Source organism: Manis javanica, chromosome 1, assembly GCF_040802235.1.
Source record: "Manis javanica isolate MJ-LG chromosome 1, MJ_LKY, whole genome shotgun sequence".
Classification (NCBI taxonomy): domain Eukaryota; kingdom Metazoa; phylum Chordata; class Mammalia; order Pholidota; family Manidae; genus Manis; species Manis javanica.
The window spans coordinates 227,571,699-227,588,760 of record NC_133156.1 but is presented as its reverse complement, the minus strand read 5'-3'; the positions used below and the strand labels follow the sequence as shown (position 1 = coordinate 227,588,760).

The following is a 17,062-nucleotide window of genomic DNA, read 5'->3' as shown; positions in this document are numbered from 1 at the left end:
CTTTAGACAAACATTACAGGCATATTTATTTTCTCTCTTGAAGATGTTATGTTGGCTGGAAGACGGTGGAACTGGGAAGTTACTGCAAAATACACAACTAACCCAGGAAAACCTTAACCATCCCCCAGACTAAGAAAAAACACACACATGCAAAAACAAAAAACTCCACAACTGACTGTCATAAGACTTTTCAAAGAACAGTACACCAAAGAGTATGTTCCTAACACACTGATAAGAGAATACACTGATTAGAACAGCCAAATGATGTTGCAAGGTAAAAATCTATGTAGGATGTAAAATACTTTTTTAAACAAGTAGTCAGTGTCAAAGAATAGATTCATCAATAAAACACAGAAACAAAACACTCAAATTCAAGTACCCAAATATTTGCTGAGATCTGATACTCTGAAAGCTGTTGATAAAAGTCTGGGTTTTCTTGTTTCAAATCTAGTGGGGAAATAAATGCACAGGCAACTGCAATATAATCCAGTCTGTGGTAAAGTTGGTACAATGAAACTACAAAGGAAAGATGATAATTCTAACAGACAGCATCACTATGTTTTTAGAAAATAGAATTGTTAAATAAAGTGCAATAAGGCAAAAGCATTACAATCATTACATTGTAAATACTGGTTTACTTGTCTGTATTCACCACAAACCTTGATGACAGTGGGTAAGGATGGTCTTTCTGTCCTCAACACTACCTCTAGTCAAGCAGAGAGTCTGGTTTTCAATATTGGATGAATGAATAAATAAGCAAAAATTTTGATCAGACACAAAAATTTCTAAAATGGAGGCCAAAAACAGTACACAAAAGATTAACATAAAAGAGATTACTCTCAGTATAAATTAAGTTTATTACTATTCTATATAAAATATTTAAGAATATCACATAAAGAAGACCCTAGCTGATCAGTTTTAATTTTAAAAAATTAAAGAGACCCCTGAGGTAAAAAGTATTTAATTGGGATGAAAGGCCAACTGTTAGCAAGTAAAAATCCACAAAAAGGCTAATATATTATCGACCGTTAAAATTCACTTTTCCCACCAACTCACAAAATTACATTTTACAACAACTTTATAAAGTTCACAAAAATTCTAAACTTACGATACGAAACAGGGAAAGATTATTTATTCAGATAGATTAGACAGAAATAAAAGTATTCTTTGTGAAGCAGTGTGACATCCTGGATGAGCCAAACAGACCTAGGCTCAAAATTTTTATTTACTCCATGACTACAAGCAAGTTATTTTATTTCTTTGAGAATCTGTGTGTGTGCATGTGTGCACGCATGTGTGTGTTTTCATGTATTGTGAAAGATGAGTCAAAGTTCTTTCTCCCCATTTGAATGTTCAATTGCTCCAGTCCAACTTACTGAAAAGACCATCCTTCTCAAATATACTAGAGTGGCACATACTGAACACAAATTAGGTAACTAAATGGGTAGGTCTCCTTGGATCCTCTATTCTTTTCCACTAGTCTGTTAATCTATCCTGTTAGTTATTGTAGCTTTGTAATAAGTTTTGGTATCTGGAAAAGTTAAGTTCCTGAACTTCGTTCTTCAAGATTATCTTGACTATTCTTGTTTTCCCTACTTAAGTTATTTAAATCAGCTTGCTAATTTCTTTAAAAAGCTAGAAAAATTCCTGAGATTGTACTACACCTACATTAACTAGAAGAAAGCTGGTATGTTTGAGGCTTTCAACCCACACATTATATGTCTTTCCATTTGTCTTCTTTAACTTCTGTCAGTGTTTCATAGTTAAATTGTAAAGATTTTAACCATATTCCATTAGACTTATTCCTGGGTACAGGAAAATAGTCTCACATGAAAATATCCTCAACATAAAAGATACAAATTAATTTCCAATGTCATTCAGTAAGACACACGCTGCTTTCATTTTAAAGGTTATCTGGCTAAAGCTGCAGCTCTCCCATGAATCACTCCTGCCTTTATTTTAAGAGCTATTTTTTTGATCCCATGTATACTTACATATACATTAGTGTATAAACAGAGTGTACAATGATGTAAATTTTAGGTGAATTCTTGGTAGATTAAAAGAATTAAGGTACATGAAGACTTATTTGCTATTTCAATAAGAAGGAAAAGTTAGAGAAACAAATGAGGAGCTGAAATGCAAACAAAAAGGAAAAGTAGGGCCGATGAATAAAAAGGAAAACAACAAAATGACAGCAAATAATGATATACAGAATTATAGTCAGCAAAAGTAAATGAAGAAAAGCTCCAATTGCAAAATACTGCCAAGGGAATAAAAGCACTTAAAAACATACTAAAAGAGATCAGACTTTTCTGTCATTCTGTAATCATTTTTCAAAAATTTGAAATATGTAATGGAAGGCAGAGTTCAGGTCAATGGAAGGAAAAAGGGTAGGAAGGAAAAAAATGCATTAGGGAGATGATGGAAGACAAGCTCAAAGGCTCCTATAAACACCCAAGGGATTGGAATTATGAGTTAAGAAGGAATGATGAACTGCAGTTGTATGTGATTTTTTTCCCAAGGTCTCTCTCTTCATGTAGGTGCTACTGGAAATTTCAGTGGGATAATCCTGTTTTTGTTATGAAAAGTTTAGCATCTGGCTGCTTGGTATTTAATATTAAAAGGCACTTCACAATCATTGTCATAAGGAAAAATGGTTGCCACCCATTTCCAAATTGTGCACCTCCTCATACAAGTATTTTAAACACACACCCCAGATGATTCTGATGTTGAAACATTGACTCAGATCATCAAGTGTTTTCTAGTCCTAAATTTGAGATTACCTTAGTAAAATGGTGAAAACATTCTCAATCATTAGAACTACAAAGTCACAGATGTTATTAAAGGGTAATAATAAAACCGTAAAGGTCAAAATTAATCATGTGACCCCAAACAAGAACTTAGGTCATTAAATCTGTACACAGAAACAAAACAAATTCCTCCATATAATATGTAATTTTAGAATTTCTTCCCAACATATTTCATACTCATCAACAATTCGATGACTTTTAGACATACCAAAAGGCTGAAGCAGTGCTTTAATTTACATCACCACAAGAACCTGTAAATACTATTCTGTTGCGAGCAGACATGCTCTCCTACAGCCAGTCCCTGTGTTGCCTGCCTTATGATGAACATTTACTTATTTCATGGAATAGATAATGTATTTGGACTTTAAAAATGTCTACACAACAGCCTTTCCACAAATCTCAAGAATAACTAAAATGAGAAAGAAATGGATCTAGAAGTCTGGTAATCTTACATACAACTTAAAAAAGGCATAACCTATATATACCATTGTGAGGTAGTTTTTGAAAGGCTGATTAGAATAGTATTATTTATACACTTTGTAAAACTGTTCAATTCCTTACTGAATAGCATAAGCAGAAAAAGCTAGTATACTATCAGGAAATCAGAACTGTGTTCCAGTCTTAGTTCTGTCATTTCCTGGTTTTGGCAAGTTTCCTGGGCTCATATGACCTGTAATTTTCTCATCTTTAATAGACATATCACTCAGCCAGTCTTCATTAACAATTAAGATGAAATAAAATAGTGAAAATAAAGGTGCTTTAGAAAACTATCAAATGCTCTTTCATTATAAGGAACTTATTACTTCAAGGATAATGTACTTTCAATGATGGCTTCAAAATAATTTATAAATAAAACATTTTATATTTTATTTAATATATTTAATATTTATTATCAATACTTAATCAAATAAATAATTTGTTATAATCAATAAAAATAATTTATAAATAATTTATAAATAAAAGTAACTTTTTGCTTTAAGGACCATGTATGAAACTTGGAAAAATTGCACATAGCCTTACAATGAATTCAGCCATATTTGTTTCAATGTGTTTAACATTTCACAGTTAAGACAAGTAGCTGACTAAATCTGCCAAAGGTCAGTAATTTTAACAGATGTAACTCCTACTTAACAGGAAAAACGATCTTAAAGTTATTATTATACTGCCTATATTTTAATATAAAATTTCTTGATTAGAAGATAGGTTGTAAAATTTTCTAATTCACTGCAAGCTAAAGTACTATTTGATTACTGGATACATGACATAAATGAATTTTCAGAACTGACAGACACCTTTTAATAAGCTGATTTCACTGAGTTCAAAGTTTGCATTACACTTTTTAGTTCCCTTAAAAAAGCAGCCAGTTCAGTTTGTTAAACCCTTAGTTAAATATACAGAATGCTGCTTTATATCCAATAAGTTCCACATCAATCTAATTACTATGAGCATAAAGATTAAAGTAAATCAGAAATCACTGACATATTTTAAGAGTTTACTAAAAGAAGAAAAAGAAAGGAAACAAGAAAGGAAATAATTAGTTCCAGGTAGAAGAATAAAATAATACTGGAAATACTTAATGTTCTCTTACAGGAAGTGAAGTATATCAAGATAACATGCTGACTTCTATCACAACGAATGACTAAAGAAACAACCTCAGGTAGAAGATTCCCCCTACAACATACACCTCTATAGATCAACATAATGTGAGAAAATAAATTTCCTTAATAGTCAATGCTGTATCTGAAGCTCAGAATTTAATGCTGATCTTAGCATTTCAATATAAAAACCATTAATCTTAAAGTTCTTCTCTTTCCTTATTCTTTCCCAAGTGTTTCTCTGACCCCCAATAATTTAAGTGTGCTTTTAAAAAGTTGTAGTCAACATAAGGAGCCAATCTGAAGGGGCTCCAAATGGCCAATCATGGTTAAGTTTTAGGATCAAAAAAAGGTACAGAACTAATGTCTCTTAGATTTCAGCACACTGAAACATACCAATGATCCTAAAACCTATCAATTTACAAGAAACAATAATTAAAAAAAAAAATAAGCCACCTTTGTGAGTACCTATGGCATTAACTAATTCTCAGAGTTAGAAAATAAAGGAAAAGACATCAAGCATTACACTAACTCCTAAATGAAATACATTTCAGGGTAACTCCGTAACTGATAAAAGATCTTTATACAAAAGTTCCAACTTATAAATGCAGGAGTATCAACATTTTCCACACTCTGAAGAAATACGGAGGCAATAATCAAAGGCTACTAAGCCATTAGGTGAGTCAGGCTGACAACCACATGATGGAATCAACCAGACATGTGTCTCCTGATACAGTACAATAGAAATAATACAGACATATTGCCAAAACTAACAAACCAAACAACGAAGAGTAAGACCAAGCCTCAAGATTTAATTCTATTATACATGAAATATAAGAAATAGAGGAACATGTTAACCACCACCACGATTGGGAAGCAGTCAGGAAAGTCAAGAATACGGAAAATTCAACAGAAAAGTTTCTTCAACAAATTAATGGGAAGAAAAAAAATGAGGAAGAATAATCAGTTCTATATTAAAAGACATTATCAAGCAAATGTCATGTATGGACCTATTTGGATACTGATTCAAACAAAACTCTAAAAATTGACCTTTTAAGTCCCTTAGGGAAATTAGAGTAATGAGAAATTATTAATTTTAAATAATGTGGTTATAATTTTTTTAAAAAAGGAATCTCTTAAAAATTTCACACTAGAAAATGAAAGAATAAAATTGTTTCTGTACCTCAATATATTAACAAGGTAACCAGGTTGCAAACCTTAGTTTATAAAAAAAGAATCAAAATCTATGAATTGAAATACTTGTTTAATTAAAAAGTGACTACCAGTCATCCTGCTAAAAATACTTATGATGACCAAATGACAACAACTTTTTTTCAGTCATCTTTTTTTGGAAAGACAGAAGCACATGATGTTGCTATTAGGGCTTTTCTGTGAATCAAATAACTAGCATGAGCAAAGGGAGAACTGATTTAAAAAAAAGTCAATACATTTCACCCAATACCAAAAATACAGAAATCAAAGCCTACCACTATTAAAGTATTACATGTCTTAAAATCTCACAATAACCTAGAACAAATTAATTTCAACCATTTCTAATGAAACAGAACTTTTTTATCTCATGACATTATATTCTTAATATGTGAAGTAAGATTATTTTTTAAAATGGATGTGCAAGTTTATTTCCATGGCTATTTTATAAATTAGCAGTTCTTGATAACTTGATTCATAAAGAAATCCACTTCAAGGATATATAATCTAAAATGTTTTAGAAGACAGCATGTTTAGCCTTGTATCATGATTCAGTCACAAGAAAGTGAAAGACAAATTACTTCCATGAACACTAGGCAAAGAGCAAATTCATGAAATCTACTGAATTATTTTCAACTTGGCAGTCTATTCCCTGTTAACAACATTGACAGTCATGCTACAACTAAAACCGAAGAAAATTAGGAGATCACAAAAGAAAATAACCTGTAGATATTTCATTAGAGGTATATTAAAATCAGATTTCAAGTTGAAGTTAACTAAGGAGTTTAACACTGGGTAAAAAATTATCAGGCATTAATGTAGAACTGCTGACCCAAGTGATGATTATTTCTCATAACTGACTAGAATTCCTTCTCTAAAATATTTATATGGCTGAATTCTTTATGGTCTAAAGTGTCTAGATTATTCTTTAATTATAGAGACATCTGAAAATTAATTTATAATCCAATTTCTAAGCAAGCTATGTAGGATAAATAATGCCATTTATACAGGCTTTAAATCACCACATTCACACAATAGCAGTTGACAGTTTTCTGATCTGAAACTTACCTATAAAAAAATGACAGGACATGACAAATAAAATCTTAACAAATAAAACACAAAACTATTATGCAAGGTATATTCTTAGGTTTGTTATGCTCCAAATTTTTTTGTTTATTTCAAAGTTTCAAAGGCATGTCTTATATGGGGTTGGTGGGAGAAAATAGAAATAATAGGAATCAGGAACTAAGCAGCTCCTTGACTAAGAAAAGATGATAAAGGAAGATGTTAGGCTAGAAATTGGAAAAGTTTACACAAACAGTGCTGTAAAGCAGATCTTAGAACCCCACCCAAACAAACTGACTGGTTGTATATATTCAATGCCCAGAGTTTGGGGTGGAAGACCAGTCCTTAAAAAAGAAATATAGTCCGGTTTGCAATGACATAAATCTACACGATGATCACGGCAGAAGACACCTTTGTTATATGGACATTTATTGTACTAATGAGTTTTAGGAAAAAACAGCTTTATCCTTATGATTGGGGGTCAGATATAATCACTACCATATTTATCTGCTTACAACAGCAACATTTCTTCTTAAATTGCAGGCTAATTATATCTTTGCAAGGAGACAAAAATCAGCAATAAAATTCCTCAAATTTTAGTTGAGGTAACTAGGATTACAAAAATCTAATTTTAATGAAATACTTTCTTTGAAGAGATAGGGATTCACACATAGCTTCTGATATCCAAAAGTCCTTTGAAAAATACTGTTAACTACAGGGATAAACATACTTCCCAGATAAAAAGGTAACCACCAATTCAACAATCTTGGAGTGAGGCAAATCTTAATATACAGATACAAAAAAAAGTTCTAAATAAATGCTCCAACTTCAAGGGTATTACAAGCCTAAAACATTTTTTTCCTTAAACTAACAACATATTCAAAAGTAAAAGAAATACGGGGACCATAAGATTCTCTAATTCCCAACATACTAAATCCATTTACCCTGATATAACCCTTTGATAAAATGGCCAGGCATTCAAAAGCCAAAGCAAAAACCACTGTACTAAACTAAATCATTTAAGTTCGATAAATATGTGACTGATGTTTTTCTTTTGGTGTGCAAAAACTTTTGACAGTGAAATTTCTCTTTCACTATCATGTATAAATAGTTGACTTTTCAGATGATCTAAAACACACACAAATCAAAAGCACAGACAAGAAAAAACACACCACTGTATTTCATAAAAGGAACATAAGATACAATAGGGGTCTTTACCTTACTGTACATTAGACCCTCACTTTGAATTTTCACGAAAGTAGAACTTTTTCAAAAGGCTAGTATCTAAAAGCAAAAGCAATTTGGCATGTTTTATCCAACATTAAATATTTTACATATATTATAAACACACACACAAACACACTTACATGTATACATACAAATAAAAAGGGTTTTGTTTTTTTTTTTTTACCTAAATGCAAACTGGATGAGGATCCATGTGATGAAAGTGATGGCGGTGGCGTAAGTGAATGTCCTGGAGTTTGGCTTGGCAGAGGCATGCCTATTGGACTTGGAGAGGAGGAAAATCCCAGACTATTGTAAAATGGTTGCCCTATGGGTGCTAGGCTGCTACTAGATCTTTTGTACAAGTCAGAGCTAGTAGATAGAGACTCTCTCCTTGTGGCACTACTACTTGCAGAACTGCCAACTGAAGAAGAAATAAAAAAAACCCTAATTACATACAGTGTTAACTGAATAAAAACCTATCCCCAACTCTTGCTGGGAAATAACAGAAGTGATCACAATAATTATTTTTAGAAACATTATGGAGAAGATAATTACTGTGATAACTATATATATATATATATATATACTACTTATTAATCATAAAAGGGTATAAATGCACCCCTATTGTAACCAAATACTTAACAGAGCAGTCATATGTTCATTATTTCACACGTATTTACCATTGACACATATGATTACTGTGCTTTAATACCCTGGTATGATTTATAAACCCTGGAATTGCTGAGTCATCTGCTTTAGGATATGCTTGAGATTAAATTTTGGTAGTGTCCTACTCTGGCACCAGGTTCTTAGACTTCAACTCCATGCCAAGAAAAGATTATACTGATAAATAGAATATTAATACATTTCCCTCACCATTCACATTGGTTTGTTTTTTAGCTGTGTTCAAGCCATAATCCTTTAAGTCCATATTGGCCCGAATATTAATCAGTTGTGAAATACAAATGGTAGCTTACCCCTCAGTAGTTCTTACCCTGCATATTTCCCCTTTCCTTCAACAACTAAATCACAACATACATATATATGAAAAAAAAAACGAAGTTTCTTCAGAAAACTAAGAGCACTCATTACTGTTATCATAACAAATGATAATGAAAACATTACATGTTTTCACTTACCCCTCAGGATCTTCCATTCCTAAATTCTATCACTGGCCTTATGAGCCCCTTAAGTGAAGACTGATCAGCCTCTTATTTTTTCCCCCTCAGATAACATACAATTAACTTATATCACATGCTTTTTGTACTGAATTTCTTTTGTATAATCCCAAATTCAACTACTAACTTCTATTCCTCTTTTCCTTTTGTATTCTATAAAATGATGAAAAAAATGGTATAATATTACCATGTAGCTGTGTATGCTCAGAAGAGCAACCCAAGGATCTGACTGTTCATCAACACATACCTGTATAATCAAATTCTTTATCAAGTGTTTAAAAGGCCTGTCTGAAACTTCAATTCTTAAATCTCACCTAGAGCTCATATTTTCAAGCATGCTGCTTTCCAGTTCCTAACTCTACTATTTTTTTAATTGAACATCTTTTACAACTAAGGGAATTTCATATAACATTTCTCAACCTGTCAAGTTTTTAAAGGACAAGCTCTATATTCGGACCAATATGGTAGATAATTCTTTTCAAGAGAATTTTAAAGTTTCTGTTAAGGTCTTGGTTTTCTAATCCCAAGTCAATTATAAGTAGGTCATAAGGGTATAGATTAAAGAGAAAAATTAAGCAGAGCACATGATGGGTAGACCAAGTTAAGCTTGTAATACAGATAGGAAACTTAATTACACTGGTTTTACCAAATTCAAAATTGTATAAATGAAAATACCAGGCTCACACTACTGTATTAGGCAAAATATTATAACACTATTCAACCTTTTATACAAGCCAGTGCAGTTTTCTGAAAGACTGATTAAATTTTATTGAAATTTTCATATTTTAAGCTATATTATAGGGCAATACTAGGTAACCATAAAATAGCAAAAATTTAATAGCAAAAACAAATATAAACACTAATATAATAGCTCTTCTTGAGTTGTTTTTAGCAAAACTGTCAATGTACACTACATTAACTATGCTAATTTAAAAGGACACTGTCAAAGTGATTTTTCTAAACCAGGGCTACATTTAAAATTCCTATTTATTTCAGAAAACAGTTTAACTGACAAGGAAAAAGACAACAGCTCCCTAATGAGTGCAGCCAGTCATTCCCCTGGCAAGTAACCAAAGAAACCAGTTTTGACACATGCAATATTTTTTTCCTCCAAACAGGAAATGCCAAGCCAAACATTTAAAAGTAATTCAGAAATAGCTTTACTTTAACCATAAACAAGCTGGCTCATTAAAGTTCTACTACATGTCTAAATTACATGCAACAGTATGACTAGCAAATATGAAATGAAGTTTACCTAAAATATCTAAGAGGCTAGATAGACAATGGAGTCACTATCATTTATCAACTGTATATAAAAAGTTAAATTACAAACTTGCAATTGTAACAGCACTTCCTAAATAATGGGCCATAGAAAGTATGATTTAATTATTATATTATAATGACTAGTTTTCTTAGCCAACTGTGCTATAAAATGGGATATTTAACTGTTAAGCATTAATAATTTCATTATATAGGTAGGAGAATCACTGCTACTATATGCGTATATGTGCACATAACCATACTGTACTTTAGATTTCATATAGGTATGGAATTGCAATAATGTGCAACTGCAATAGATAGACCTGTTATTAAGAGAACATGTGTGTAGCACTTGAATGAACTCACAAAATGTCCAAGAGGAGGGAGAAGATGATAGACTATTTACTGGCATTAGGAGTGGCAATTGCTAATGCCCTCTGAAGCCAGGTGAAACAGAGGTACCCCAGAATGGAAATCAGAATTCAGTGAGCAATATTATAAATAAGAGAGGCATGAAGATCAGTCTTTGGGAAAGGCATCTGCAGGGGACATTGTAGGGAAACAAAATGTTCATGACAACCAGTTCTTCAATGCTGGGGGGAAGGTCTTAACAACTAAGAGGTAAATGGGAATTTGGAAGAACTGGGTAAGGGGGACTACAAATCTATACCAGACCCATCAATGACATATTTTATTAGAAAAGGAACACAAGATTTATCGAGGATCTCTCTTTTTCCTGGATTATTTAGGGTCTATAATCTATAATTAAGAAACTACTTATTTCCACAAAGTTTTTTTTTTTTAAGTTTCATGTTCTTTTGATTTTCTTCAGCATATTTAGAATTATTCAGGGCAAATGCCTGTCAACTCTGTCAGAAACAAAAAATGAGTCCTGTGGGATTGCTTGGGCTGGAGATAAAAATACTAATTCTGAAAGGAGTAAGGCAACTCGAGGAGGAAAATCAAAAGATTAAACAATTTCCATGGTCACTAGATTTTCCCTCAGAGGTTTCTGAGCCCATGCTTTGAGTAATTTTGTGTTAGGCAGGTATATTTCCCCACTGTATTTCATTGTAACAAAAAAAGCACTCTTCATCTTGAAGTTTATAGCTGTTTTAGACCACTCCTATTATAAATATAAATGTTAAAAGTTCAGGAAGCACTTCCTCAGAAAACTGGCAAGCATTGTTAATAATAACTGGCATGTTAATTTTGCCATTTTCCACACCAATAAGGAATATAATTTAGTGTTGATAAGAAAACAAATGAGAAGCAGGTATTAATGTTTCCAGAACACTACAGAAATCGAAAATCTCCTGAGGTCTGAATAAATAGCCTCTGCCTCTCATGAAGAAAAGGCTGCCAATTGTATCAACAGAACTAGGGTTAAGCCATTATTTCCCTATTGTATCCTGAATACTGTGGAAATATCAGGGAATGATAAAACATACAAATTATCAACAGGGAATCAATGTGGGCCTCTTTTGACTCCACTTAGTACTTCCTCAGTGACAAAATGAATTTTGTGTGTAAATTATTTTATGAAAGTATTTAAAATTTAGATTTCTTAAGTATTATATATAAAACTAGGATATGGGAAAATATATTCTTTAAAATGAATTTTTAGTGATAAAGGCTATATTGTTTAAAATAAAAAACATACTGGTAGTTTTTTAGGGGCTTCTGTTTAGAACTTTCATTATATTTTATTCTTATATGTTATACCAAATAAAGAAAACCGTAATGAGCCACTACCATTTAATAAGAAATAAATCATCTGATAAGCAAAGGCAATTAAGGTGGCAAAATATTTACTTCCTCAAACATTATTATACAGATAATAAGGAAGAGCTACTAATTAGCATAATGCTCTAAACAAACCTTAACTAGAACAAAATTACAGTAATATAATTCTTAAAGCCAGGGGAAAATGTATTATATTCAAGTAAAGGATGGGCTGCTTGAAATAAGTTAAATATTCATATATGCTTAAAGATTTGCAGGCAGTAGTTCTTCTACAAAATTAAACCAATAACCACGATTAATCCTGTTCTTTCTACACTACAAGCTATTTATTATTGCTTATCTTAATACTAAAAAAGCATACATATATCTTATATCCACTTAGCAGAGTACACTCATCTTAAAAAGAAAACTTACCTGATGAACCAAATCCACTGAGGGCTGAGCCTATAGCAGCACCCAAAGAGCTACTGCTTCCAAAGCCAAGAGATGTACTCCCAGGCTGGCCAGGTCCATGAGAAAATAAAGAGCTGCTCTGGGAACTACTAGTTAAAGAAGAGCTCCCGTAAAACGAGTTAGACTGCAGGTTACTGCTCGGCGGCTGCTGCTGCCCTGGGGGCTGAGTGCCGATGGGCCGGAACAGACCATTCGTGCTGCCTGTCAGACTATTTGTCGTTCCTCCAGCGGCGGCTGCTGCTGCAAGACACATCCAGACACTCAGAACTTCCCAGAAAGCTCTTCTCTATTTTTAAAATATCTCAAACACCAGAAAAATATTATCCCTAAAAACATCAGTTGCACTTACCAGCTTGTGCTGCTGCTGAACTAATTAAAACAGGTGTTGGAGCCATTAATCGAACTGGAGCTCCAAGGCCAGTTCTTGCTCCAGGGCCAACCACTAAGGCACCAGTCTGATCATAATAGGCAGTTGGAGCTAGTACTTGATAGCCTAGATAACATTAAAATAAATGTTTACTAATGAAAACATTTATTATAGAAAACATGCGTTTTCCCCCCTCCATTCTTTTTATCAACCAGAAAACATAGCTATTCCACACTAATAATGTAAAACCCTTAGTTACCATATGAAAAGCAAACACATTTGAGAAGGTATTACTAAATATGTGAAAATGTAATCAGTTTAAGTGAAATATTTTTCTCTAACTTTTCAGGGAGATGCCTTTTACTTATCACAAAAGGACAAGGTATTTTCCTTGATGTAGAAACCATACACTATAAAGAGCTGATATTTGAGAAATATTACTATTTAGTCAGTTCTGAGAGAAGGATGGATAGAAATGCTAAGGGAAGTGAGGCAGAACACTAAGCAATGTTTATTATGCAATTTGAGTAAAGTTCTAAACCAAGTGCATCATGAGCACTCCTTAGGTTTTCACTTTAAGCATCCCGTTTAAAACTTAGTCATGATATGAAGAGTTCCTTAAAATCATAAGGCAATAGTATATTTGTAATGGTTCTCAAGCTACATCTAAATTAAAATCATGCAGGCATTACTTTCATTACAGCCTTGAGCACAGGGCAGATGACGATTTGCATACTTCAGAACTACAGGAGAGTGAAGTTTCCCTTAGTAGTCTTTCTCAGTGGGGATTCCTCATCAGAATCACAGAACAGAAAATGACTACTGTGAATAGAAAAGGGACTATTTTGCTAATTCTTGCAAGGATGGTACATAACAAGTAGCATTCTAGATATATAGGAGAGAAGTTAACGACATACAGTGGATACCTTAAGGCAATAGGATTTAATGCTCTCCCAGGACTGAGGTTGAGAAAGACTGCCTTAAACAGTGACAAGGACTCAGGCTCAATTGTCTTGACAACTATTTGCAAAAACAAGAACGTACAGGCAACCTCTGACATTGTTGACTTTAAACACTACCTTCACCACAAAGACCAGTGCTTTCATATTCAAAGGTTTTTAATTAAATGCAGTAATTTTATTTTTACAACTATGGTTTTATTATAAAGGAGGGCTGGTCAAATGAAGAGATGCGAAAGACAAAATCTAGGAGGGAATGCAGAGCTTCCAAGTCCTCTCTCCTCATGGAATGAACAGGATGAATTTGAGAAGATTAGGTATCTAACTGGATATGTCAAATAGGATATATAAGTTTAGAGTTTAGGAGAGAGGTCCAAGTTGGATTTATATTAAAATAAAGTTGGTACTTAAAGCTTTTAAGATAAAATCACCAAGAAAATAAAAAAGGAGACTATGGACTAAGGGTACTTGGTACTTCACAATGTCAAATTCTAAAAGCCTTTAAAATTGGGAACTGACCAATGGGTTTAGCAACATGGAAGTCATTCTGGAAAGAGATGAAAGGCACACTGGCAAGTTCAATAAAGAATGGAAGAACTACAAACAAATAACAATGCTTTTGAGGACTTTGCTAAAATAAGGACCAGAGGGGAGCTAGAGAAAAGGGGATATTGAGAGTAATTTTTCTTAACCAGAAAATGTACTTTATTAGCAAAGCACATGATACTGTTTAAAAACTTACTATTACCATGCAATAAAACACATTAGCAGTAGAAAAACTGAAAGTACAGTATAATGACAGGCCTAACACAAGAGTATAATCACCATCCACATCAAGAAAGAGAGAAGTGACCAGCACCCCACCTCTCATGCCCCTGTTGTTCAACAATCTTCTCTTTCCCTTAGAGTCACAAAGTATTCTACCATAAATGCTGCCCCACAATCATCTAGTTTTGACTATTTAAAATCTTCATGTGTGATTTATTCATGAAGTTGTATACAGACCTTCCTAGTTTCCGTTTCTATTACTGTTTATAGTGCTCATTAGATGGATACCACAATGCATTTATACATTCTACATTTTCACTGTTTCCAGTTTGGGGCCACTGCTCACAGTACCGCTATAAACATTTTTGTACATACATCCTGGTGTGTTATATGTACGTATTTCTGTAATCTAAGCTATATGTAGCTAATTGTTGATATCCTGTTTCACAGAGTATGAATATTTTCAACTTTGGTAAATAATGCCAAACTGCTTCCGATATGGTTATACAAATTTAACTCTTACTACCTTTAGTAATAGTTCCTATTGCTCCCTTACTTTAGTAACACTTGGTACTGTTAAAACTTTTAAATCTGGCCAGTCTGGAAGATTGCACAAGTATTTTGTTGTGATTTTGATTTTCCTTCCCCATTACTAAGGAGGCTGAACATCTTTTCATATATTAACTAGGCATTTGGAATTCCTCTTAAGAGAGGCTTGTTCAAGTCTATTTCATGCATTTCCTTAGGGGCTATCTTTCCTTACTGACTTATAATCCTTAATGCATGCTGGATCCAAGTCTTTTCACTGTTTTTAATGTATTCCCAGTATCTTCTTCCATCACCAGCCTGAACTTCTGTTCTTTTTATGGTGACTTTTGAGGTCTACAGGCCCAAATTTATTATTTCCTTGAACTTTGTAACAAAACTTCCCTCTATTATCTTCTAATAACTTTAAAGTTCTGCTCTTTACATTTAGGTCTAAAATCCAAATGGAGTTGATTATTGAATACAAGGTAAGGCAGGGGTTCAATTTCACTGTTTCCCCCAAATCAATTTTCTTTATTTAAAAAACAAGTCATTCCTCCGTACTGCATTGTACAGGTTCTTTGTTATTAGGTATTCATTTCTTTTGGGATTCTCACTTTTGGGGACTCTCTTATGCTTCATTGGTCTACTATTTCATGCAGTAACTTAAGTGCAACTTTAGAGTAAATCTTTCTCTAGATTAAGTCAGAATAGAGCAGATATTCTTATTTTTGTTCTTTGAAACTGTTTTAGCTAATCTTGACCCTTTCCATTTTAATTAAATTTTGGTATCAAGTGTCAAAATACCACAGAAAGAGCCTGTTAGGATTTTTGAATGGGAATGCATTGAAACTATGGGGAGAACTAACATGTTTAAAAGATGAGTTGTCCAATGTTACCTCTCTATTTAGGTGTCCTTTAATGTCTAAACGAGGCTGCTTCTCATAAAAATCATGCCTACTTTTTGTTAGATTTATTCCTAGGTACCTGCTACTACTTAATTAATTATCTTTAAAAACTTGTTAATTCTGATACTTTATCTGCAAAGGCACTTCACACTCAGTCATATTTTCTGCAAATGATAGTTTTATTTTTTCCTTTACCCAGTTTTCCCATTTTATAGCACTGGCTATATATATATCTTTAATATATAAATTGAATCATATCTCATTTATATACTGATGTCTAATATAATGTTGACGAGAAATAGCATTAACAGGAAACCTTGTCTTGTTCCTAGTCTCAGATAAAACGTTCAGTATTTTCTACAAATAGTAAGTTTGTCAGCCATGCTATGCTTATGCTAGCTGTCCGTAATATACCTAAGGGTCAATTTCTCCCTTTGCATATAAGAAAGCTATCTTCTTGCTCTAATTAAAAAAAAAGGGGGGGGGTTTAGTTGACATTAATTTATTATGCCTTCTCGAATCTCTCAGACTTTCTTATGATTATTCTCAATCTTTTAACATCATGACAAATTACACAGTATGATTTACTTGTGCTCATTTTGCATTCTCGGGATAAAACCAATTTGTTCAGGATATACTATCCTGCTTATATAGTACTAGATCTGATTTGTTAATATTTAATTTAGGGTAAAGTTAAAAATTAAATTAAATCTAAATCCATGTTTTTAAGTGTGATTGGCCTATAATTTTCCTTTTGGGTACTGTCTTTCACAAGTTATAGATAGTATCAATATTATTCTGGTACCATAAAATGACACCCTTTTTATCTTTAGAATTTTAAAAATTGGAGTCATCTCTTCCTTGAATGCCTGGTATCACACACTACTGAAGTTACGGTGGCTTAGAATTTTCTTGGTGGGAAATTTTTGATTAATTGATTTTTTTATATGGTAGAAGACTTCAGATTTTCTAGATGTTCCTGAGTCTATTTG

The 17,062-nt window shown here is 32.9% G+C and overlaps 1 protein-coding gene across 10 annotated transcripts in view; it reads right to left on the bottom strand.

Annotated features, from left to right (window-relative positions):
* PUM2 (pumilio RNA binding family member 2) overlaps positions 1-17,062 on the bottom strand; it is a 99,439-nt gene that overhangs the window by 22,726 nt on the left and 59,651 nt on the right. For 7 of the 10 annotated variants that reach the window (XM_073216038.1, XM_073216044.1, XM_037026441.2 and 4 more), the window contains 3 exons: positions 12,893-13,036; positions 12,505-12,783; positions 8,091-8,327 (listed from right to left, as the gene is read on the bottom strand). In XM_073216038.1, coding sequence (XP_073072139.1) covers positions 8,091-8,327; positions 12,505-12,783; positions 12,893-13,036 — 660 coding nt within the window. The remainder of the gene's footprint in view (positions 1-8,090; positions 8,328-12,504; positions 12,784-12,892; positions 13,037-17,062) is intronic. The other 3 variants (XM_037026448.2, XM_037026449.2, XM_037026444.2) reach the window with 2 other exon arrangements.